Source organism: Lutra lutra, chromosome 2 (genome assembly GCF_902655055.1).
Source record: "Lutra lutra chromosome 2, mLutLut1.2, whole genome shotgun sequence".
Lineage (NCBI taxonomy): Eukaryota > Metazoa > Chordata > Mammalia > Carnivora > Mustelidae > Lutra > Lutra lutra.
Window position 1 is genome coordinate 47931949 of NC_062279.1, and position 24397 is coordinate 47956345.

Consider the following 24397-nt stretch of genomic DNA (forward strand, 5'->3'; position numbering starts at 1 on the left):
TAATCTTATATTAATACATTAAGTTAAATGTATCGATATATTAAATATGACTATATCTTAAACATTAGTGAATAAATATGAAATAATATATAGAATAAATGAGTATGTAGATATATTAAAATGTATATATTATACTTACAATAAATATAGACATAAAGAACCTTCACGTCCATGAATGTTCCTGTTACATATACATGTATAATGTATCACTGTGTATCACTGTTACACGTTACCTATCATTACCTAGATATTATACATTAACTATATCATTATCTAGATATGCGTATGAGATGTGTATGTACGTGATAGGAGCAGCACGCATGGATGTGGAAGTTATTCTGTATGCTTGTTTCACTTCTGAGGTGGGTTTCTTCCTTTGGGTGTGTGCCCCCCTGCCTCATCTCTAACCAGCTCCCATCCCGAAGCTGTGTTGAAACAGCCCTGAGGTCGCCTTCACTGTGTGGTAATGCACACTGAGTTTCCGAGGAGCCCAGCCCTAATTCGATTACCGGGCACTGTGCAGCCAACAGGCACCGTAAAGCATTCGTGATGCAGATCACAGTCTCTGGCTTTTAACTCCTAAGATTTATGGCAGATGCTTTCATAACTTACCTCATCAATAAGCTTTACAGCGTATTATACGAGGAGAGTCTCCTGGATAGATTCTGCTAGTCCGTCTAAGGGAACGTCCTTTGAAGGCAGCCACTCAGTCCGCAGCCGCCTCGCTCTTCAGTGGGACACTGCAGTAGGTTTCCTCGCTGCTGTCCCGGCACAGATCAGACGCCTGCAGTGAAGGCTGGCCTGTGTCATGGTGGGAGAGAGAACGAGACCACAGCAGAGAGGGAGCCCGCTGACCCACAGCAGGCTGATCTATGCTTCTGAGAGCGCTTGTGTTGTCAGGAGGGGCTGTGTTTGGGTCTTGGATCTCAGCCTGGTCGATCATGAGAGTGAAGCTGGTTTGCCGGTGGCTGTGCCATCTCACTCTCACTCTAAGGGTCTGAGAGCACCCTCCGAGAGCGGTTGCGTGCGTGAGTGCTGGTGCCAGATGGAGGCCTTTGCAGGTGTATGATGTCCGCCCGTTTTATGGATGAGGGAACTGAGGCCCAGAGTTTATGTCAGGTAGAACCAGGACCGGAGGCCAGGTCACCTGTCCCATCCCCGCTGCTGCTTCACTTCCATGACTTCAGCCTCCCCCACCTCAGAAAGAGCATCAGGCCTTGCCTCTGATTTTAACATTTGCCATCAGTTTTATTTGTTCTTGGGAGGTTGTTTTTTTCCTTTTTCCATTGGGTGCCTACCTTGGACACCAAATTCATCTTGGAAATGACCAAGACAGGCCCCCAATGGAAAAATAAAGGAAAGGGAGAGTCCTCTAGTGAGGTGTGTGTAGTGTTTAGATTTCCAAATTACTCCCATAGGACCCACCCTATCTGAAGCTGTGCTATAGAAACTTCCTCTTTTTTTTTTTAACCTCTCATTTCTGACTTTCCCCAGAATTGCAATGGAAACGTATATCCGGCAGAGACAGCTAATCATGTCACCCCTGATAACATCCCATGTGATTGGGGAGAACGAGCCACTCACTTCAGTCTTGAATAAGGTGATAGCAGCAAAGGAAGTGAATCACAAAGGACAAGGTACACAGCCCTGTGCACTAAGCTGGGAGGGACTTGTGGGGGCAGCACTGGAGCTGGATCCTTGGACTGCCGACCCTTTTCTCTACCTTTCTCTGATGCAAAGCAGACCCTGCTGGGGACTGCTCCCTGCAGCTTCCTGCTGAATGCATTTAACAACGAAGAGCTTAGAGGCTGCACTCAGCACGGAATTGGATCACAGCTGTGTTTTGTAAATTCTGTGCAACTAATTTTTATCCTATGAGCCCTTTCTCAGTTTTGTCTCCCCTACAATCCCAATGCTGATTCTAGGTAAATGCACAAAGAGAATCAAGTTTGGGGATAATTATGTACCACCCTCGGAATGCTTGTCCTATTACATTACCTGAAATTAAGAGTAAAGAGATCAAAGTAATACAAATGAATGGATATTCATTTTTTTAAAGATTTGATTTATTTATTTGAGAGAGAGCGCACACAAAAGTTGGGGTAGGGAGAAGCAGACTCTGCACAGAGCAGGGAGCCCAGTGGCTGGATCATGACCCAAGCCACCCAGGCACCCCTGAACAGATAATAATATGAAATAATGGGCTAGCTAGCAAAACACTTTCAGTTGTTTTTAGTGTTTCCATATATCATCCTGTTGACACAGTTTTTTTTTTGTTTTTTTTTCTTTTTAAGATTTTATTTATTTGACAGAGATATCACAAGTAGGCAGAGAGACAGAGAGAGATGAGGAGAAGCGGGCTCCCTGCTGAGCAGAGAGCCCGATGCGGGACTCGAACCCAGGCCCCTGGGAGCATGACCTGAGCTGAAGGCAGAGGCTTAACCCACTGAGCCACCCAGGCGCCCCCTGTTGACACAGTTTTAACTAAGCAATTCTGCTTATTGAAACTGCATTTTAAATTCGAATAGTATTTTTAAAAAACCGGTTAAAATTTTATAATTCAAGTACTATGATGGTGATGATATGGGGACAGTTTTGAAGATGGGTCACTTTTTGTTTTTTTACCACCCTGGAACTATCTTCTACTGAAGCGGAGGCAATCAGGAAACACATTATTATCAGCATATTTCATTTTCCATGTGTTCACAGTTGATCTGGGTAGGAAAGACATGTGAGGAAGCATTAAAGAATCTGAAAAGAAGGGCGCCTGAGTGGCTCAGTGGGTTAAGCCTGTGCCTTCAGCTCAGGTCATGATCCCAGGGTCTTGGGATCGAGCCCTGCATCGGGCTCTCTGCTCAGCGGGAACCCTGCTTCCCTCCCTCTCTCTGCCTGTCTCTCTGCCTACTTATGATCTCTCTCTCTCTCTGTCAAATAAATAAAATCTTAAAAAAAAAAAAAAAAAGAACCTGGGGGCACCCGGGTGGCTCAGTGGGACAGGCCTCTGCTCTCGGCTCGGTCAGGGTCTCAGGGTCCTGGGATCGAGCCCTGCATCAGGCTCTCTACTCGGTGGGGAGCCTGCTTCTCCTCCCTCTGCCTGCCTCTCTGCCTACTTGTGATCTGTCTCTCTCTCTCTGTCAAATAAATAAAATCTTTAAAAATAAAAAAGAATCTGGAAACAAATAATGAAATACATATCTTTTATTTTAGAACTCCTAACCTAGGATATGATTTATTAGAGTGGAAAAATCCTTACACTAAGTAAATTGCTGTACATGAGTAATTCCTTTCAGAAAAGTGAAAAAAAGTATTTGCTCTCTTGCTGCTTAACAAAGCAAGTGCTTTTCAAATGTTTTTATGCTCATAACAAATATTGTTTCTATGGCTGGCTGTGATATTCCATTGCTTGGATCCCCCTAGGGAAGCATTTAAGTGTTTTCTGTTTTGTCCCCATTATAAATTTAAATAACTCTGCTGTGACTACTTTTATACGTGAAGCTTTTTCCATATTTAGGGTTATCTCCCCAAGAAAATTCCCAGAAGTAGGACAGCTGGGGCAAATGATGGGAACAGGCTCCAACTCAGAGATACCCATATTACCAGATTGCTTTCCATCGACTTCTGCCAGTGGTGCTAATTACCATGGTGCCTGCTTGGTGACCCGATAGTTAAAAATCTATTTGTTGGGCGCCTGCGTGGCTCTGTTGGTTAAGTGCTCAGCTCTTGATTTTGGCTCAGGTCATGATCTCAGGGTCATGAGATCCTGCCATGTGTCAGGCTCTGTGCTGAGCGTGGAGCGAGCTTAGGATTCTCTCCTCTTCCCCCGCTATTCATGTGCTCTCTCTCTCCCCCCCACAAAAAAAAACTCTAAAAAAAAAAAAACTTTACCTATTTGAAAGGTGAAAAGTAGACTTCCATAGTTCTCTTGCAGTTAGAAAAAAAACTACTTGATGGGGAATTACCTAGACTTCTTATGCATTCGTGAGTTTTTCTAAAGTTTTCCTTCTCATTTTTTGTGAAGATAACGATGTCTTATATAGAACATGTATTTTTCAATTTTTGATTTGTTAAATATTTGCCAACTTCATGTACTTCTTTGTGAATTGTCTATACCTGTTCTATTTATTTGTTGTTTTTCTTGTAATTTCATAATAGGTATTTCACCCTTTTGTAGCGTGCCTTTCACTTCTTTATAAATACCAAAACTTTCCATTTGTGTATAGATAATTCTTTTTTTGAGATTAATTTATTTACTTTAGAAAGAGTGCACATGGACACAAATGTGGGGAGCGGGAGAAGGAGAGGGAGAGAATCCTCACACGGACTCTCCAGTGAGTGTGGAGCCCCATATGGGATTCAATCCCTTGACCCTGAGATCCTGACCTGAGCCGAAATCAAGAGTCAGACGCTTAACCGACTGAGCCACCGAGGTGCCCCTAGATAATTCTTTTTGTATGTGATTTCTTCATTTGTCTATACTTAGAAAAAAGGTTCATTTTATTTTTTTTGTTATATTAGGAATTTATTTTAATGAAAACGTGAGGTGAGAAATTAGTTGATTCTCTTTTTAAGTAGCAAGAAAATTATTCCAGCACATTTGTGATGTTGTTTCTTTTTTCAGGATTTGTTATGCATCTTTACTATATATTAAATTGCTATATATTATAGTACTTAATCTATTTGTTTCCATTGATTTATATATATCTTTTCTACCACTAGTAAAATACTTCCTTATAGCTCTACAATATTTTGGTATCTGATAGGGGCTATCTTTATTCGTGTTTTTTTTTCCCCCAAGTAAACATGTGTTCATTCATACCTCTGTCAAATTCTCAAGGAAGTATTGTTGTGATTTTGATAGGAATGTCATGAAAATGATAAGCTAACTGGGGGAGCATTTACATTTTTATAATAAAATATCTGTATATTTTATTTTTCAGCATTTCTATGGGTATTTTTGGTATAGATCATAAAGAGAGCTAAAAGTTCATTCTTTATTTCTTTAAAGGACTTTGGGTATCTTTGAAGCTTTTGCCAGGTGACCTCACACAGGTTCAGAAGAATTTTTCGCACTTGGTGGATAGATCAACTGCCATTGCCCGAAAAATGGGATTTCCTGAAATAATACTTCCAGGTAAAAGCTTTTGCGTGGTTCACCTGTTCTGCAACCTGTAGTTTCTCCTTCCATGCAGCAGTTATTTCTGATGGGACAGTTGAGTCAAGGTAAGAACCTCTGTGGTCTTTAGTGACCCGCATCCGTGGTATCAAGACCGTGGGAAACTCTAAGAGGGCCACGGTACCCAGTGCACAAGCCCAGGGTGATGCTTTTACGTGTTAACTCAGAAGTTCCTCTTCATGCTTTTCCTTTCTGCTTGGCACAGGCCCCTCTGAAATTCTTCCCTATATTATCCATTAAGGATCGCTAATGGTAGCACAGGTTTTGGGCCCCAAGAGTGATGTGCCTCGTCACGTGTCCCTTTCTTGGGATGACATCACCAGCATCGGGGCTGCTGGCCGAGAAGTTCCAGTGAGGGGCCTGCTCAGCTCAGTGTCTGTCAGACTCTTTGCTCCATTTGCTTAATCTCCAACTGTGCTCTTGGCTGGCCCATACGTGTGGTCATAAGAATGTAAACATTCCGTGGTTTTCTTACTTTCATTTTGTCTTTTCTGTCACCATATGTTGGTGATCTGCACAGGTGTTCTCTTAAATTTGCAGACTTAACCCATTTGATTTCTTAATCTTTATAGTAATAAAAGAAATCATTTCAAGTGACTTTCTATAAGATATGTATGTGTATTCCATAAAGCATAGATGTTATAAATATTAAAATATGATATATATTTTTACAGATAAGTAAATAGAATATGTAAGTAAGTAACCTTTGGCATGTTAGGAAAATTTTAGAAAACCATGCTCTTGTCTTCTATATAAAACTTGGGGTTCCATTAAAGTAACACAACATCTTATTCTTCCTTCCGGAGAGGAAGGGGCAGTGATGACATGTTGCCACACACATCATCTGCACGTAGTTGGCATTAAAAAGGATGAGTAGGAAAAAGCTGTCTGTAAAACGGAGACCATCTTTTTCTTTTCTTGTGGAAGAAGGTGGTTCTTTATCTGCTGATGTCATCCCTTCCAGACTCCCTCAGCCCAGTGTGTCTTCATCTTCATTCTGTGAAAGTGTTTTGTCTTCTTGTTTAAAAAGAAATAAGCACTGGTGATACCCCTATAACCGAAAGCAGTGTTATTACGACAGCAAGAGTGAAAATCTGAAACAATAACACGGAGACGTGTATTTTGGGGAACAAAGTGAATTTGTCTTTGAAATCTGGCTGGCAAGATTCTTTCTAATCTTTCTAGTCAATAGGCTTGGTTCCTGGACCACCAAGGCCATCATAGGCTCAGATAATCACCTAGGACCATGGCGCCCAAATGCTGGTCTTTGGATCAGCTCAGAAACATTACAGTACAGGTTCCCACAGTGATCGAGAGACTTGATTTCAGTTTGTAAAACCAGGGCTCCCCCTGATGATTCTGATGATCAGCCAGTTTTGAGAAATAAGTCCAGACCAAGATTCCTTACCTTGTCGCTCCTCATTCCCTTTTGAACAGGCTACAGAGATGCCCGAAGCCATTCCCTCAGCCCAACTTTCCCCTCTAGCCCAGGCGCTCCTGTTGTCTCCGTCATCTGCACAACCAGAATCTCAGAAGCCATCACATAACGTGCTCTATCTCTTCTTCTGCATCTGCCAGTCACCCTCTGTTCTGACCAGAATGGTGTCGCTAGAGTTCCCCGAGAGTGGATGTCACTAGGTCCAGTGGATATTTTTTAGCCTAAAGATTATCTCAGGTTCCCTCAGCAGCATGTGACACTGTTGACCACCCCCTTGGGGAAACAGTGTGCCTTCATCATCAGGGACCCACGTTTGCCTCTTTGTCTCCATTTCCCTTTGCCACCATGTCACCTACCCTGCCTTTAAATGTTGGAATTCCTCAGCATCTGGTCCTTATGTCCTCTGTTAGTTTGCTCGGGCTGCCCTATTAAAGTACCCACAGGGCTGGGCAGCTTCAACAATAGACACTTATCTTCTCATACTTATGGAAGCCAGAAGTCTGAGATGTCAGTGGGGTTGGTTCTTGCAAACGTCCTTCCTTGGCTTAGAGATGGCCTTCTTCTCACTGCGTCCTCCCATGGCACCCCCGGGTCTAATCTGTTGTTATAAGGACACCAGTTATATTGGATTAGCGCCCACCTTATGACCTCCTTTTACCTTAGTCATCCGTTTAAGGGGCCCATCTCCAAATACAGTCACATTTGGAGGTATTAGGGGTGAGGGCCTAAGCATACGAATTTAGGGGGAACAGTTCAGTCCACAGCAGGCCTCTTTTCCTTCTCATACTTATATCCTCTTCCTGTGTGATCTCATACACTCATTTTGCCTCTGTGAACTAGTTGTCTCTAAATCGATTTCCTTAGCCCCAAGACCGCTCCTTTGAACTCCGGTACCATAGATCCAATAATTGCCTGCCTCAGGACTTCAGTACTACTGTTCCTACCTGACTGGATCTCTCTTCTCCTCTTACGGGTTAATTCTTACTCAATCCCCATCTGGAACTTGTGGTCTTTGCATCTAGACTAGCTCTTCTGTTGTATTTTATCTAAGAGAATGGCACCCTTGTCCATCCAGTTGCACCAACAAGAAGCCTGAAAGTCAGCCTTGAACCTCTCTTTCCTTTACACCTTACATAAAGTTAGAGACTAAGACTTGTCAGTTTTACCTTTGGAAGGCTTCGAGTCCATTCCCATCTCCCCTTCTCCATTGCAGTAGCTACATTAGTGGTAGTTGCTGCCATCAGTTCCCTGGACAAACCGTATGTTTAGACCACAATCCTGTCTACTGCCTCTGGACCTTTGCACATACTACATTTGCACTTTTTTACTCTCCTGTCTCCAGTATCAGCTCAGAGGAAAGATTCTCACAGCCTCCAGACACAGTTGGGACTTAGTGTTATGCCTTCACAGAGCCTGACCTTTTCCTTCATTGATAATGATGCATTTTGTCTGTGATTTTCTGCTAATGGCTTCTCTCCTCCGCTAGACCATAGGCTATGTGAGAGTGAACCTGGTGCATGGCTCACCATTGTCTCCCAAACACCTGGCACAGTGCTTGGTACACAGCAGGTGCTCAGTGAGTTTTTTAAATGAATAAATGAAACTATCTCATCTGATTATTCTGTAATTTATTCAGACTGCTGCCTATTGTTGGAAATTGAGGATTTTCCAAGTTTTCACTTTAGTAAACAATATCATAGTAAATATCCTCATAGATAAATCTTTGCTTGCATTCTTAACACTGTGGGACAAATATTACCAGTGAAGTTGCTTTGTCCGATAAGGCTTTTAACACAAATTATCAGTTTCTCTATTGACAAAGTGTATGTCCGTGAAGATTTTGAACTATGTTGTATGAATAAGCCCCTTTTGCTTAACCTTAGCCAACTGCGGGCAAGACCTTAATTTTTTCCTAAGCAGATGAGTGATGGGAATGAAAAGTGCTCTAAATGTGCGCCCCTGTTTTCTTATCATGCTGGAACGTTTTATTTTTTTTACATTGGGGGGGCAGTTTAATACAGATTTTGGAGTCCTTTTTATAATACCGAGCCTTACTGGCCAGGAACTTGGGATGCCTTTCATTCATTCTAGGTTTTGTTTAAGCGTCTTACTAACATTCAATTTTTTTCTTCCCTGTGGGGGCTATTCATTTGCTAATTAGTTATTAAAATTTTTTGCTGGACAACTAGGAATATGACAAGCAGAATGATTCTGGTCCTGGTAAAAACAATTAAGCTGATTTAAATAAACGTAATGTTTACCTATAAGACATGTTGAACAGTGCCTAGCACAGAGGAAATACCCAATGTTAGCTTCTGTTATTTTCAGATGTGTTAGAATACCACCCTCCAAGGCATACTAAAAAAAAAAAATCTGCCGCTGTAACCTAATAAAATATATTGTGTACTTATTATTAGAAAACAGTTATTAATAAATAGAACAAAGGATTACTGTTGAAAAGAGTTTGTTTTAAACACTACATTTTAGGGCTACTTTGGTGTATATGGAAAGATAGGGTGAGGGAAGCACAAGAGGACAATACATACACACACTTCTGCTCTGTGAATAGCTCCCTGTAAAGTCAGAGCATTTCTTTTGTTGTTGTTAAGATTTTATTTATCTGAGAGAGAGAGAGAGTGAGTGAAAGAGAGAGTACAGTTGGTATGGGGAGGGCCAGAGGAAGAAGCAGACTCCCCACGGAGCAGGGAGCCCAACGCAGGCCTCAATCCCAGGACCCCAAGATCATGACCTGAACCCAAGGCAGACGCTTAACTGACTTAGCCACCCAGGCGCCCCAAGTCAGAGCATTTCATATTTTATGTACATGTTATATCTTATTACATCCTGAAAATTCAAAGTGACTCTCTGAGTACTGCTCACAGGATGGGTTGTCCTTTCGTAGGCGACGTGCGGAATGATATATACGTCACCCTAATCCACGGGGAGTTTGACAAAGGGAAAAAGAAGACGCCGAAGAACGTGGAGGTGACCATGTCTGTGTACGATGAGGAGGGCAAGCTCTTGGAGGTAGGTGGGACCACCCAGAAGTCCTGCTGCCATCACACACTTCTTTCCAACAGAGGACTTTGGTCTGAGGTGACTTGCTCTCCATGTTAGTGTGCGTGTGCTTTCTTCATAAGGAAAAGGGATGAAACCTATTAAACTTGTGATTAGCAATTACTGAGTTTGCTAAGGAACCCATTTAGACTCTTATTTTCAAAATTTAAATTTTTTTTAGAAGATTTTATTTATTTGACAGAAATAGAGCACAAGCAGGGAGAGTAGCAGAGGGAGAGGGAGAAGCAGGCTCCCTAATTAGCAGGGAGCCCGATGTGGGGCTCAATCCCAGGACCCCAGGATCATGACCAGAGCTGAAGGCAGCCACTTAACCGACTATAGACTCTTATTTTCATTATTTCTCCTGTTCTAAGAAGTATTTCCAGCCCCTATTGATTTCATGTTTATGCTTCTGATCCAGAAGTTCTGTATCATTTGCAAGTTATTTGGCCAGTTTCAAGCCTGGTAGGGCTTGGGGGGCTAGGGTGGAGTGGGTGGCATGGGTGCCCAGAAGGCACTGCAGGTACCGAGCCAGAGAACCAGAGGAGATACTGCCTGTAGAGAGCTGTTAAACTGGTAGAGCTCTTGGGTCACATCAACTCCCCCTGGTCTTTAGGTTTTGTTTTAGTAATCAGGAAACTGCAACCCAAAAGGGGTAAGAAATACAGAAGGTCGTGGAGGAGGTAAGACTAGATCCAGGTATCCTGGCTTTCAGTCTGGAGTTTCTCCACCTGTGGCAGCCTTCTGTCCAGACAGAGAAGTAGTGGTTGTTGATTCTGAAATCACGGAGGCTCTTATTGTCTCAGCTGAGATCCAGCTCCCCCCATATGAGCCGTAGTTACCACTAGTTACCTTCTGTGGCGCTGAAGACCCAAGCTCTCTGAGTGCCTGCTCACCAGAATCCGTGAGGGCATGGCAGAGGGCACACCCCCTTTCTTCCCCATTTGCATGATCACCTTTGAAGGCAACAGGGGACTGAATGAATCATAGTCCGTGTTGGGGGGGGCAAACGATGTGGTGGGCCCTGGTAGGGGGGTGACTTCTTCGTGCTACTGATAGAGCCTTTGAGCCCCGTGAGTTCAGGGGTGCGTCTTCTTCTAATGGCTCCCATCACAGCTTTGCTAACTAGGTTGGAAGTGACCCCTTTGAGGCCTGGTTTTACTGAAGTAAGTGACTCATTACCAGGAGAAGACACAGCCCTGAGTTTTAGTGAACACACTAGACCTGTACACCAGGTCCTTAAAGCAGAGCACAGACGGGACCTCCTGCAGTGGTGCATCTGCACGTGTGCCACGGCTCCCGGTCACCTGCACCAGCCTGCTGTTCCCTGAGAGAGAAAGGAAGAGGAAGGAAGGAGAATGTTTGTCTGCAGATGGAAGAGAGAATGAAGTTTACGGCATGGGGGTGTTAGGGTGATGCTGGGTCCCTTAGTGACTACCCAGTTCTCTACTTACACCCTCAAACAAAGGAGCAGAAACTCATTCTTCCCCCTGCTCTTCAGCCTCCAAGTGCAACTGGCTGCTATGTGCCAGTGAGGGGCACACGCTGGCCGTGTGGAGGGTAGAGGGCTCACACGTGGTGTGTGGAGTGCTCTTATTTTTCTTGATGAAGTTATTCCCTTTTAGTATTTACTCCCAAAAGACAAAAACACTAACTCTGAGGGATACATGCACCCCTGTTTACAGCAGCGTTATCTACAACAGCCAAGTTATGGAAACAGCCCAGTGTCCATCAGCTGATGAGTGGATAAAGAAGATGGGTATATACACACAATGGGTTATTACCCAGCCATCAAAAGAATGAAATCTTGCCATTTGCAACAACCTGGGCAGAGCTAAAGAGTATTATGCTAAGCGAAATAAGTTACTCAGACAAAGACAAATATTATATGACTTCACGCATGTGTGGAATTTAAGAAACAAAACAAATGAGGGGAAGGGGAAGAGAAAGAAGGGGAAGGGGAAGAAAACAGAGACAAACCAAGAAACCGATTCTTAACCATAGAGAACAGATGGCCACCAGACAAGGTGGGTGGGGGGATGGGTGAAACAGGGGTTGGCTGCAGAGCACACCTGCGATGAGCGCTGAGTAATGTATAGAATTGTCAAATCTCTGTATTATGCACTGGAAACTAATACAACACTGTATGTCCACTCTGCTGGAATTAAAATAAAAAGCAGTCAAAAAATCATCTTTTAATTTTTCTTTCCATCCAAAGAAAGCAATTCATCCTGGTGCTGGATATGAAGGCATTTCAGAGTACAAATCAGTAGTCTATTACCAAGTCAAGCAGCCCTGTTGGTATGAGACTGTCAAGGTGAGATGTGCCATTTGTAATCTCCTTCATATGTCAAACCTCATGTGGATTCCTTTCTTCTTTTCTACCTACAAATCATTCCTTCTTTATCCTGTAGTTATAGTGGGTTGGTATGGTGTCCTATAAGAAATGAATTGATGCAATTCTGCATGAGAGTATTTATCTTTAACTCAGAGTTCTTAAATAACATTCTCATTGATAAATGTGTACAAATTTGACTAGAGACGCTGATAGTCGTAATGATGTAATAGGCTGCCATGACCATCCAAAACCAAATGGAAATTTTCACACTCAGCGAGCAGTTGCCTAACATTTTTTCCTTCCTGGCCTCTGACCAAGTTTTCTGGGCCTCTTTTCAATTTAAATATGTGTATTACAAATTCCCAGGTGCTTTTCAGATAAGCCATGCCCTGTGAGTCGCTCAGTACCCTGTGGCTAAAACAGTGTCGTAATGCCCTTTCTGATTAGGTAACGAAGGCTCAAAAATGTCAGGTGATTTTTCCGAGATCCTATAACAGCTTAGTGTCCAAACCTAAATTGGAGCCCACTTCTGAATCCCAGATTGTCATAGTCAAATTGGATTGTCAAAGTCTTATGAGCTCTCCCTAGAAAACTAAAAAAAAAAAAAAAAAATTGCGCTAATATCTCAATGCAGGAGTGATTATTTTCCACAACTTTGTATGCTTCATATGTTTTGGAATGTGGTGTTTATAACAGATGTATATTGTGCTTTTTAAAACTACTTATCTCAAGGCATTAAGGGTTTTGGGAAATGGGTTTCTAGGTACTTGGGTAATATTCCATTATATGATCATGCTATAATTTATTTAACTATTTGCCACAAATTCTCTGCCCTTTTCATTGCCATGAACTTGTTTTTCTTGTCCCCTCTATATACATAAACAGCAGAAAGCTTCCTTGTCCCCAGTATTCTGTCTTTTCTTCCTGGGTATGGACCTTCGTTATTACCATATCAATAAACATACAATACACCTTGCAGTCTGGAAGCTCCTGCATAGATAGACCCCACAGTCCTGGTCTTTCTCCTCTGAAATCTTTCCTCTTTCATGCTTGAGAAAGTACTAGAAACTTGTAATATCTCCATCCTCAGAATCCCTGACAAATGGCAAAGATAATTTCTCTTGAGATTCTTTAGGTTTTGGAAATAACTCCGTCTGTTTTGAATGGAACTTTACTCTCAATCTCACTGTGTAGAAATTAGTACTTTAATAAGATACTGATAATGAACCAGCTCTGTCAGATGAGCTAAGAGTGCAACGTGCTATGGAAATACCAACTGTAAGTTTCTTATCACTGTGCAGGTTTCCATTGCTATAGAGGAGGTTACTCGCTGCCATATACGATTTACCTTCCGGCACAGGTCATCTCAGGAATGTAAGTACTAGAAGGTTGGCAACATATTTCTGTTAAAATATATATATAAAAGATAAAAAATTATAAAAAAATAAAAAAAAATATATATATATATATTTACTCTTGCTTGTCATTACTTTCATGGGTCTGGAAATCAAAATACTTGGAAACTAGGTCCTTCACATCATTACTTCAGGATTAATGTGGTGCTAAGGAAATCAGAAAGACAAAGACCATATGTTGTCACTCATATGTGGAATTTAAGGAACAAAACAGGTGAACATAGGGGAAGGGAAGGAAAAATAAAATAAGATAAAAACAGAGAGGAAGGCAGACCATAAGAGACTCCTAACTCTAGGGAACAAATTGAGGGTTGCCAGATGAGTGTGGGGGGATGGGCTACCTGGGTGATGGGCATTAAGGAGGCATGTGATGTGATGAGCACTGGGTGTTATATGCAACCAGTGAATCACTAAACTCTGTGCCTGCAACTAATAATAAATTTATGTTAACTAAGTTGAATTTCAATAAAAAAAATTTTTTTAACAAGGATTTCCCCAAAATGGGTTCTGTGAATGTTAAGGTTCTGTATGATGTTAAATGGGGCCCTGTAAGGGTTTCACAGGCTAGGACACGGGTAGTGCTCTGAAGTCTCTGCTGCTCTGGTTAGGAAGATGAGCAAGGGGAAAGGCAACTAAGGTCAGAGCAGTGTGGTCGGTGCACGGCAGCAAGGAGCTGTAAGGGACCATGTAGCACAGCGTCTAACCCTTTCATCCATGCGTGATCTCGACATCCTAACCGAGACTTGCTGGTGTAGAAGGAACCGAGGTCAGCCCAGGGAGGCGCGGTGGTGGAGAAATGTGTTCGAAACCCACAAGGCGAATGCAGTAGGGCTGAAGCGAGAGCAGTGGGAGCAGTCATAATGTTAGGTTGAACGCCACGAAATTGTCGTTCCGGGGGGTCAGCATCCAATGGGCAAATATCAGCAATTTCCTCTGGTTCTACAGAAATAGCATTTATCAGGCCTTTAGTTTGGATGAGACACTAAAAGAATCTCTACTTATGCGCTATGTAGTATCCACAGTCACCTGATAAGATACATAATGCTTTTATCCACATTTATACAAAAAGGAAACTGAGCCCAGAGAAATGAGATCCTTGCCTGGGGTCGTGGAGCTGGGGTGTGACAGAGCCCAGACTGACACTTCAGTGGTCTGAATCCAGGCAGACTAGAGCCACATCATGAATGATGAAGGTGAATTTGAATGAGGTTATGGAGGAGCCCTTAAAAGATGTTATGGGTGCTCGTGGTGGTGGTTGTGGTTTGGTGTATGTTTATAACAGCTTTATTCATAATATCCCCACATTGGATATAGCCTAATGGCCACCAACAGGACAATGGATAAATAAATTGTAATGTAATCCTATAGTGGTTTACTCCTCAGCCGATCTAGGGGCACGTGAGGCACAGCTGACCTCAGAGCTGTGCGTGTGATGAGAGCAGGCCACAGGTTGCCCCCGGCATCAGCACCTAGTTGGGGGACAGTGAGCTCAAAAGCCAACACCTAAAGATCCAGAGGAAGGTGCTCTGCTTCCTGGGGGAGGCCGGACCCTCCTGGCACCTGGGGTACTCTCTTGGAAGGAAGAGGCGGCATAATAAACCTGGGAATATAATGAATACTTTGCTGAGTCTACCTTAAAGCAGCAGAAATGTATCTCCTGAAGGTGTTTGGTTGACTGATTAGATCTGCTTTTGGAAATCTCTCTCTGCAGTGTGGAGACAAGGACTGCTTGGAAGGATCCTCTAGAAACACAGGGAGACTTGAATGGAACTAGGTTAGGAACAGAACGGAGGGAGAGGAAAGGCAGAGGTTTCGGAGGTCTTCAGTACCTAGAGTTGACATGGTGGGGGGAAGGCAGTGTCAACGTCTGCATTTCTGATTGGGTGAGGGGGTAGTTGCTAGTCTCAGTTGCAAATGTAGGAAGAAGAACACAACATGAAGGTACTAGAAGATTTCAGCATGGGGAATATTTCCTTTGAGGGGCCCATGGCGAGCGCAGTACACGTGGCTTATTGTAGCTTGCTGAATGGTGTTGATGAGAGCGTGACCCAGTCTCACAGCCTGGAGCAAAATGAGAAATTGTCCGTTACAGCCAGCGCTTCCAGCTGCCGTTCCATACCACTCAGACCCATATTTCTGTCTTTTCAGCCAGAGATAAATCGGAGCGGGCCTTTGGCGTGGCCTTCGTGAAACTGATGAACCCGGATGGTACCACTCTGCAGGATGGGAGGCATGATCTGGTGGTTTATAAGGTGCTGCTCACAGAACGAGGCTCAGAAAATGACTTGGGAAATATTTGCTCCCTCTGAAATGGGTTCTCGAGGCTCCAGTAAGAATTACCTGGATAAACATCAGACACTTTTCTGGAGCCATAAGTGTTGGCCCCTTAAGTCTAGAAAGCCAGAAGGCTCCAGCTGCAGGGTTTCCCATCCCCTTTGTATGAGGAGTGAGTTGTATAAATGTCGGAGCCTCTGAAGAACATCTCCGTCGCCTACAGTGGAGTTCTGTGGCGGTGGGTGGTCGAGGGCTGCCCCTTGCCTCTCCTCTGCATCGTCCTGCATGGGACAGAGACAGTTGTACTGTTGGGCCTGGTGGGGGGTGTGGTGGGTGTGGTAGGATGTGGTTTTCATATCGCCCAGAGCCGAGCACCATTTCTCTGCTTAGGGGCCCTTGCTTCTTCCCCAGCTGTTCGGTCCTCACTCTGTAACTGCTACGAAATTATCTTCTGAGATTTTTTGAGTGGAAAGTAAGACCCAGGAAGGTCTCGTTTATCTAGCGATATCACAGAACCAGTAGCGTCTTTGAGCTGCATCTACTTGGTGTGGGTCTTCCGTTTAACAGCTCCTGATGTTTTGGAAGGCGTGGCAAGCTGTTCCCTCCCAATGAATCCAGTCATCCCCTCAACCCAATGACGCATCATTCTGACCATTTATAGGTTCAAGAAAATGAAATCGAACCTCGGTCCTTCATATGTACTTATTTATTTATTTCAGAGATCTAGGATGTTCTCAGTTAGTAGTTCACAACTTTTTCCATTTTTATTCAGTGTTGAAATTATTCTGGGCTCCAGTCCTGGAGAAGTATCACAGTATCTTAGAGTTGGAAGGAACATAAGTGTAATTTGATAAAACCGTGTTTCACTCCCTGGATCATGTGCTCATGATAGAAACTACTGTTATTTGCCTATCATTTGGTGTCCCTCACCCACTTCCTTTTCAGGGTGACAACAAGAAAATGGAAGATGCTAAATTCTATCTGACCCTACCGGGAACCAAGGTCGAGATGGAAGAAAAAGAGCTGCAAGCATCCAAAACCCTGGCCAACTTTACCCCGAGCAAGGACAGCACAAAAGACAGCTTTCAGATCGCCACCCTCATTTGCTCCACAAAACTCACCCAGAATGGTAGGTGACCCCACAATGGGTTTTCTCTTTGGTGTACCTGGGCTCCTTTGTTGGACCCAGTGGGACTGGGCCACATGGGTGTCTTCCAAGGCCGGATGCGGGGCACTTCGGATTCTACTCCCTGCCCTTCATGTGATATTCTGGGTGCCACTGGTCGCAAAGCTCACGCTCAGTCTGAGGTTATCTTGCCTATCTTCCAAATAGGATGAAAAGTAGTTTGTATTGCTTAAGATCATACAACCTGTAAGTGTAATTCATGAACAGAGGCTGAAAAATTTTTTGTTTTGTTTCCTTCCTTCACGGCAGCAAAGAGCTCTGATAATGTACTCTGTAATAAAATATGAAACAACAGATGTTGGTAATTAGGGGGAGGGTACTGATAGAGAAAAAGAACTTGTCTCTTGCCCAAACAGGTGTGGCCAAGAGCAGGAAGGGTTTCCTGTTAGAATTCCATCTGCCCCCTCCCCACCGAGCCTCCTCTTTCCCATTTTTTCCCAAGCAGTTGAGGGCTTTTCATAAAATCATCTGAATAGTTCAGAAATTTGAAATCTTTGTTCCTTCTTGAAATCTCTGGTATCAATTTTAACTTCTCTTCTGTATATACAATGGCATTTGATATCCAATAATGGCTTTTCATTCAGTTAACTTACGGGTAAGGGTTCCTGCTGAACATAGTGAGCCAAGAATAAGGAACTCTGGGAACTTGCCTTCGAAATCCTATAGCCCCTATGATGGATAGAGGATTAGTCACTTTGGCCTTTTAGGAGATTTGGGTGAGGAACACGGCTGGGACTCTGCCTTACGGAAGTGCTAAGGAATAGACAAAACAGTTTAGACAGAAGAGGTACACTCAGGGATCAGATGTTGGTTGATCTTTAAAAGGGGTCACTATTGTTTATTTTGATGAATCATGGTTGGCTAGAGAACACGGATAGTATTTCAACTTGGACAAGGGGCCAGACTCAACAGAGTGAAGTACAGAGCTGATACATATGCAAAAAGTACAAACACACTCACCAAGAATTAAGCCAGAAACAAGGCCAAGCTGTGGAGACAGTGAAAAGTTTCATGGTTGCAAAGGCCTTAGAGGGAGGAGGAGGGATGAGTAGGCAGAGCACAGGGGATTTCTAGGGCAGCAAAGCTACACTACACGGAACCACGATGGATCCGTGGATACACGTCATTACGCATTTGTTAAAAGCTACAGAATGAGCTACATAGAATAAACCCTAACATAAACTGTGGACTTCAGTTCACAAACGCTATTAATATTAGGTCACCAGTTCCAAGATGTACTACACTAATACAAGATGTTAATAGTAGAGGAGCTGGGTGCACGGGGAGCGTATGTGCGAACTCTCTGTACTTTGTGCTTCATTTTTCAGTAAACCTAAAACTTCTCCCAGAAAAACAAAGTCTATTAAGAGAAAAACAAAAATATAGCCAGAAAACATTCTGAGCTTTATAGACAACATGACGAACTCTATCAGTGACCTAATCCTTCTTAGGGAAAAAGCCAATGTAAGAAATTGCGGGTACTGGGTTAAATGATACAGTATTGACAGAAGATGACTTAGAAAGTGTATCAAAGGTTTTGAATATATTCAGACCCTTTGAGCCACTTACCTCACCCCTAGAAATGAAACTTAAGTAAACAATGAAAGACGAGCACAGAGATTCATGAATGAAGATGTCTCCGTATTACTCATAATAGGGGAATAGCGGAAATAATCCACATGTCCAATAACTGGGGATATGATCATGTAATTAAATGACATATGTGCAGCTGCCAAATATCTGTCAAAATGTAATCAAAGATGTGAAAACTTGAGCCCTAGGCAGGGTATAATCCTAATTTGCCTAGGTACATGTTGACAATTTGGAGCCAATTTCCTGGGTTCAAATCCCAGCCCTGCCCCTAGCTGTTGCATCTCAGGCAGGCCACATGTCTTCTTTGTGACTCAGTGTCCTCATCTTTAAAATGGGAGTGATACTAGTGTATACTTAAAGAATGAAGTAAATCAAGTAAAAGCAAAACATGTGTCTCACCCATTGTAAACTATGTGAATATTAGCCTCCACGACTACCACCATCGTCATCACCATCAACGTTGTCATATATACACAGGAAAGTACTAAAGGGAAAGATGCCGGAAGTTGGGACAGCATTTATTTTCTGTGCTCTTTCTGTTACTTTCCAGTCCTCTAACTCTGAAATGTTAAAATGGTATTTTTGTAAGTATGGCAGCAGGCAATACAAAGACTTAATGTGCTTTGGGGACTTTTAAGAGATAGTGAAGAAAGATGGAATTTATCCAATAGATATCCTTTCCAGAGATTAGACTTCAAAGTAAAGCAAGTGACCAAAGTAGCTAAAATTAACTTATAATGGAAAGCAGAAGGAATTTCCATGAAACATAACCATATAGTTAAATTGTTTCTTATCTCCAGTCAGAAATACAGGAAGCGTATGGACAGGTGGCAGTACTCAGACACTTGATTTGCCGATATCTGCGTCGCTCATCTTCTAGATGTTCTAAAGCAGTGCTGTCCCCTGTGGCAGTCACCAGGCATGTGGAGCTTGTGAAATTTAGTTAGTGTCAGAGGGAAGTGTGGTTGCTCTAGTCTCGTTTCGGGGGTTCCATGGTTTCATGCTGCTGGTGGCTTTCGTGTTGGCTCTTAGAGAAACAGCGTTGCCGTCATCCCAGAAAGTTCCATCAGGTGGAACTGCTCTCTGCTTTGTTGTCCACCCCATTCCTAGTGGTTAGGTCTTAAAAAAACTCAAATACAAACCAGACCAAACCAAACCAAAGTCATACAATAACCTACCCCAAAGAAGGTTGAAAGAGGCAAATTCATGGGAACCAGGGAAGAGAGATGTGATATCCTCTGGGCCAGGGTGGGGTGGGAGGGAGGACAGATGGGCAAAAAGTGAAGGGAACAGCGGGACATCCGAGCATCAGCGGACACAGGGCATTCTGAGGGACAAATAACGATAATAAGGATTGTGGTTGGTTCATGTATTTGATTTCTTCTAATTGGATGGAAGTTATAAGGAACCACTTTAATGTGTTCTGAGAAAGAGGAAGCTGAAGAACAGTAAGAAACCCTCCACTCCGAGAGGGCACTTCCTGATAAAGTGACCATGACCAAGGGCATTTCTCCTTAGCCTTACAAAGGACTATTCAGATTCTAAAGGTCAAAAGCCACAGGCCATTGTTGCGAACAGAGCTTGTAGACTCTTCATTTATAAATTTTTTTCAAAACTAGATCAAGCCCGATTTACATGGGACCATTTGTTACTGGGCCCCTATGGAGGCTGAGAATAGATTTGTGGCTCCAACAAAGGGAGAAGGGAGTTCAGGTCCTTGCAGTTGTGGGGCCTGGTGCCACACGATTCCCAGAGTCATCTTATCTTACTCTCCAAATCCTAACACAGGAAGATGCCGGCATTGCCATTACTCTCCTGTTTCAATCAGAAAGTTGAATTAAAGTTCCAGAATATTTTGTCTAAGTTCATAAGTAGTGGGCATGGATCTGCAAATAGATATTTGTAACCCCAAAACTTAACAGTTTTTCTTTATTTTTCTTTTTTAAGTGTTATGGTCTCTAATCCTTTGCCCAAAGTAGTCACTGGCCTAAATTTGGGGATTGTCATATCAGACTATCCCGAATTCTTAAATACTTTGGGGAAGGACGTCAATTGAGAGGACTTTGGATAACATTTGGATGAAATTCCATTCTAGATTTATTGCCCAGAGAAACTGCTGTACCTGGAAACCAGGAGATGCCTGGGAATGTTCATGGCAGGATTGTTTGTGATAAATAGAAAAAACTGCGAACAACTCCAGTGTTTATCAGCCGTGGAATGGACAAACACAGTGTGGTGCATCCGCCCAAGAGGAGAGATACTAGTTAGAAACTGACAGGAATTAACTAGAGCCACTTGCCTCAACCCACTTGAGTCTCAGGAGCACAGGAAGTCTGGGGACTTTGCTCTAATGGGGCCTCCGCTTTTCTAGCCCCAGGACCTTATGATTCACCAGATGCCAGCTCTGTTTCTGACATTGCCGGTGATGTGGCATGCAAATATTTCTAGGGCGTAAACCTCTGGGCTGATAGAAGAGTTGTTTGCAGATGCTTAAAGCTGCCAAGCGACTCTTCACTCTGATAAAGTATCTAAATCCTTTTCCTCAGGCAGCAACTAGTGGAGGGAAGTAACAAATGGAGCCATACCATTGACTTGCCTCTGGTGGAAGTAGGAGATGGGAAGCGGACAAGCCCAGCACACGGTCTATTACTAAGTGCTAACTGAACAAATGAGTAAATTCAAGAACTGTGTCGGGCACACTGCCTGTTCCCTCAGGGCTACCGGTTCCCTTTCCACCCAAATATTTATTCTGCAGCAAACATGGCGCCTGGTGCCATGATGGCGTATCACAATGAATGCAACATGATTCCTGCCCTCAAATGGCTCAAGTCTGTGGGAAGAGCCAAAGAAATACCAAGTGTGTCTTTATTATTCGCTATGTTTGTCTATGTATATGCATATGTATATGTAGGAAAGAGTACATATAGCACAGAATGATTTGAGGTGGGTCTTAAACGTAAGTATGAGCTTATCAGATACATAGTGTTGAATAATATCTGGTCATTTCAGACAAAGGGAAGACCATATGGAAAGACCTGGATCTATCAGAGTGTGCCACAGTCTGGGGAGTAGTGATCTGATCTGTCTGGTTGCTGAGGGGTAACAAAATGGTGGGCGATGGGCTGGCAGGAAGGCCATGGGTGGGGCCTCACCCCCTTCTATGAGTGGTATCGTGACTTTATTCTGTTGACAGAGAGGAGTTTCTAGGCACTGGATTTTGGAGGTTTCCCAGGGACTAAAGCTAATAAAACAAGCCAATAGAGCAAACACTCATGAAGCAAATGGGCTATTCTAATGAGCAGTGTATGTTTTTAATGACTTCTGTATATTATACAAGTCCATTGATTAAGAAGCATGTGTGCTACTTATACTAGATAATGCTCTGTAAATTGGAATAGTAGCTTAATGTACCACACAAAATGACAAAATAGTAACAGCCCAGATTACATTTCACTGTGACACTTTCAACATTGATTAAAACTATAAGTGGCTTAAAGATCCATAATTCTACACTTTAAATCCAAATACACCTCAAGATTTCTGTCACAGTCTTACCCCAAGGACAGTGAGTCTGTTCCTCCTTCCTTTGAAATAGCAGTCTGTTGGATTTGCTTGTCTGTTTCTTTGAAGAACTCTTGGAAGGCAGTGTGATAGAGTCGCAAGGACATGGTTTTTTGGGAATCAGATAAATCTATAATTAAATCCCACTCATAGCACTCCCTGGCCATTATGCAACCTAAGGCAAGTTATTTAATTTTATAAAGGCCTCAGTTTCATCAACTGAAAAATGGGAAAAAATGCCGTCTCTATACTGTGGATGCAGTGTTTAAATGGATTAGTGTGGGGCAGTTGGGTCGCTCAGTTGGTTAAGCATTCAGCTCTTGGTTTCGGCTCAGAGTCGAGATGGAGCCCCATGTCAGACTCTGTGTTCAGAGTGGAGTCTGCTTGAGATTCTGTCTTCCTTTCCCTCTGCTCATGCTCTCTCTCCCTCCCTTTCTCTGTCTCTCTCTCTAAAATAAGTGAAAAGATCTTTTAAGAAATAAATGTATCAGTATATATGTATATAAGTTCCCTTTTCCCTTTTTATCCACTGAGATACACATAGTGGCAAGGGATGAATTAAGCAGTGCTGCAAATTGAAGATATGAAGTTTCCTTAAGAGTGTTTTTAGGATGCCTGTGTGGCCCAGTCAGTTAAGGGTCTGATTCTTGATTTTGGCTCAGGTTATGATCTCAGGTTGGGGGATCGAGTTCCAAGTCAAGCTCTGTACTCAGTGTGGAGTCTGCTTCTCCCTCTGCCCCTCCCCACTCCAGCTCATTCTCACTTGCTGTCTCTCAAATAAATAAATAAAATCTTTTTTTTTTTTAATATTTCCAACTTTTCATCTATATGGTTATGATGTAATCATTTCAGAAATATGACTTCCATTCAGGAATTCAATTTTATGTTCTCACGTATTAGTGGTTAATTTTTTCCTCTGAAGACTGAAAGACTGCAAGGTTTTTTCTGGTCTAGATAGGAGACATATATTAAAAAAAAATACACAAGGAATTATCCATTATTAAGAACAGTTATCTTTTCTAGAGAGTTCTGTAGTTATATCCTGAAATAGTGTGCATTACTTCTTCTAATCAATGTCTGATTTTATGGTTTGTGATCATTCTTCCTAGTTGACCTGTTGGGCTTGTTAAATTGGCGTTCCAACTCCCAGAATATTAAACACAACTTAAAGAAGTTAATGGAGGTGGATGGAGGCGAGATTGTTAAGGTATGTTTATGTATTCGTGGTTAGAAACGCAGTCACAGTATCATTAGTTCTGTATTACAAATTAAATCAGTGGTCAGAAATATAAAATTTGTTATCTACATTGGAAAGCAGAAGTGCCAGTTTTTAAGAAATGCTATTTTTAAACTCATTCTATTGCAAACTAATTTCTCTGAATTTTTGCAGTATGGAGCTGAACTGAAAGCATGAAATAACCTCTCTCTGTTTTACATTCAGTTTTTGCAAGATACACTAGATGCACTTTTTAACATAATGATGGAGATGTCAGATAATGAAACCTATGACTTCCTCGTGTTTGATGCACTGGTAAGCACTTAAACACTTTAACTAATTTATTCTCACAACTGTATAGTGTTCAGTATTTCGCTGTTGTAAAAGACTGCAGTGGGGACGCCTGGGTGGCTCAGTTGGTTAAGCAGCTGCCTTCAGCTCAGGTCATGATCCCAGCGTCCTGGGATCGAGTCCCACATCGGGCTCCTTGCTTGGCGGGGAGCCTGCTTCTCCCTCTGCCTCTGCCTGCCATTCTGTCTGCCTGTGCTCGCTCGCTCTCCTCTCTCTCTGACAAATAAATAAAATCTTTAAAAAAAAAAAAAGACTGCAGTGATTATCCTTTCTGCACAAATACTTGGATACATCTCTCTGTTTCTGGAAGTTAAAAGAAACAACTGACTTATAGGGTGTCTGGGTGGCTCAGTGGGATAAGCCTCTGACTTTGGCTCAGGTCATGATCTCAGGGTCCTGGGATCAAGCCCCACACTGGGCTCTCTGCTCAGCAGGGAATTTGCTTCCCTCTCCCTCTCTGCCTGCCTCTCTGCCTACTTGTGATCTGTCTGTCAAATAAATAAAGAAAAATTCTTAGAAAAAAAACAAAACTGACTTATGTTTAAAGACTTTATTGTTCTGTTACATGATATGCTTTCTTTCTCATTAGGGTAAATGAGGTATTATATTACATTAGAAATCAGGAATCACTTTAATTTTAAAATTGCCTAGTTATAAACCAGGAGATACCGTTAATGAGGGTGATTGTGGCTCTGTTGTGTGCGCTTGTACGTTCATACAAGGGAGACTGAATTCACACATTGGAAACGAGTATCAGTCTCATTCTGTACAACATACAGCGCATTCCAAAAACTG

At 42.6% G+C, this 24397-nt stretch overlaps 1 protein-coding gene across 2 annotated transcripts in view; it reads left to right on the forward strand.

Moving 5' to 3' along the window:
- DOCK5 (dedicator of cytokinesis 5) overlaps nucleotides 1-24397 on the forward strand; it is a 218837-nt gene that overhangs the window by 109557 nt on the left and 84883 nt on the right. For both annotated transcript variants that reach the window (XM_047717378.1, XM_047717379.1), the window contains 9 exons: nucleotides 1495-1637; nucleotides 5006-5131; nucleotides 9514-9638; nucleotides 11887-11985; nucleotides 13308-13380; nucleotides 15570-15673; nucleotides 16641-16824; nucleotides 23145-23242; nucleotides 23477-23566. In XM_047717378.1, coding sequence (XP_047573334.1) covers nucleotides 1495-1637; nucleotides 5006-5131; nucleotides 9514-9638; nucleotides 11887-11985; nucleotides 13308-13380; nucleotides 15570-15673; nucleotides 16641-16824; nucleotides 23145-23242; nucleotides 23477-23566 — 1042 coding nt within the window. The remainder of the gene's footprint in view (nucleotides 1-1494; nucleotides 1638-5005; nucleotides 5132-9513; nucleotides 9639-11886; nucleotides 11986-13307; nucleotides 13381-15569; nucleotides 15674-16640; nucleotides 16825-23144; nucleotides 23243-23476; nucleotides 23567-24397) is intronic.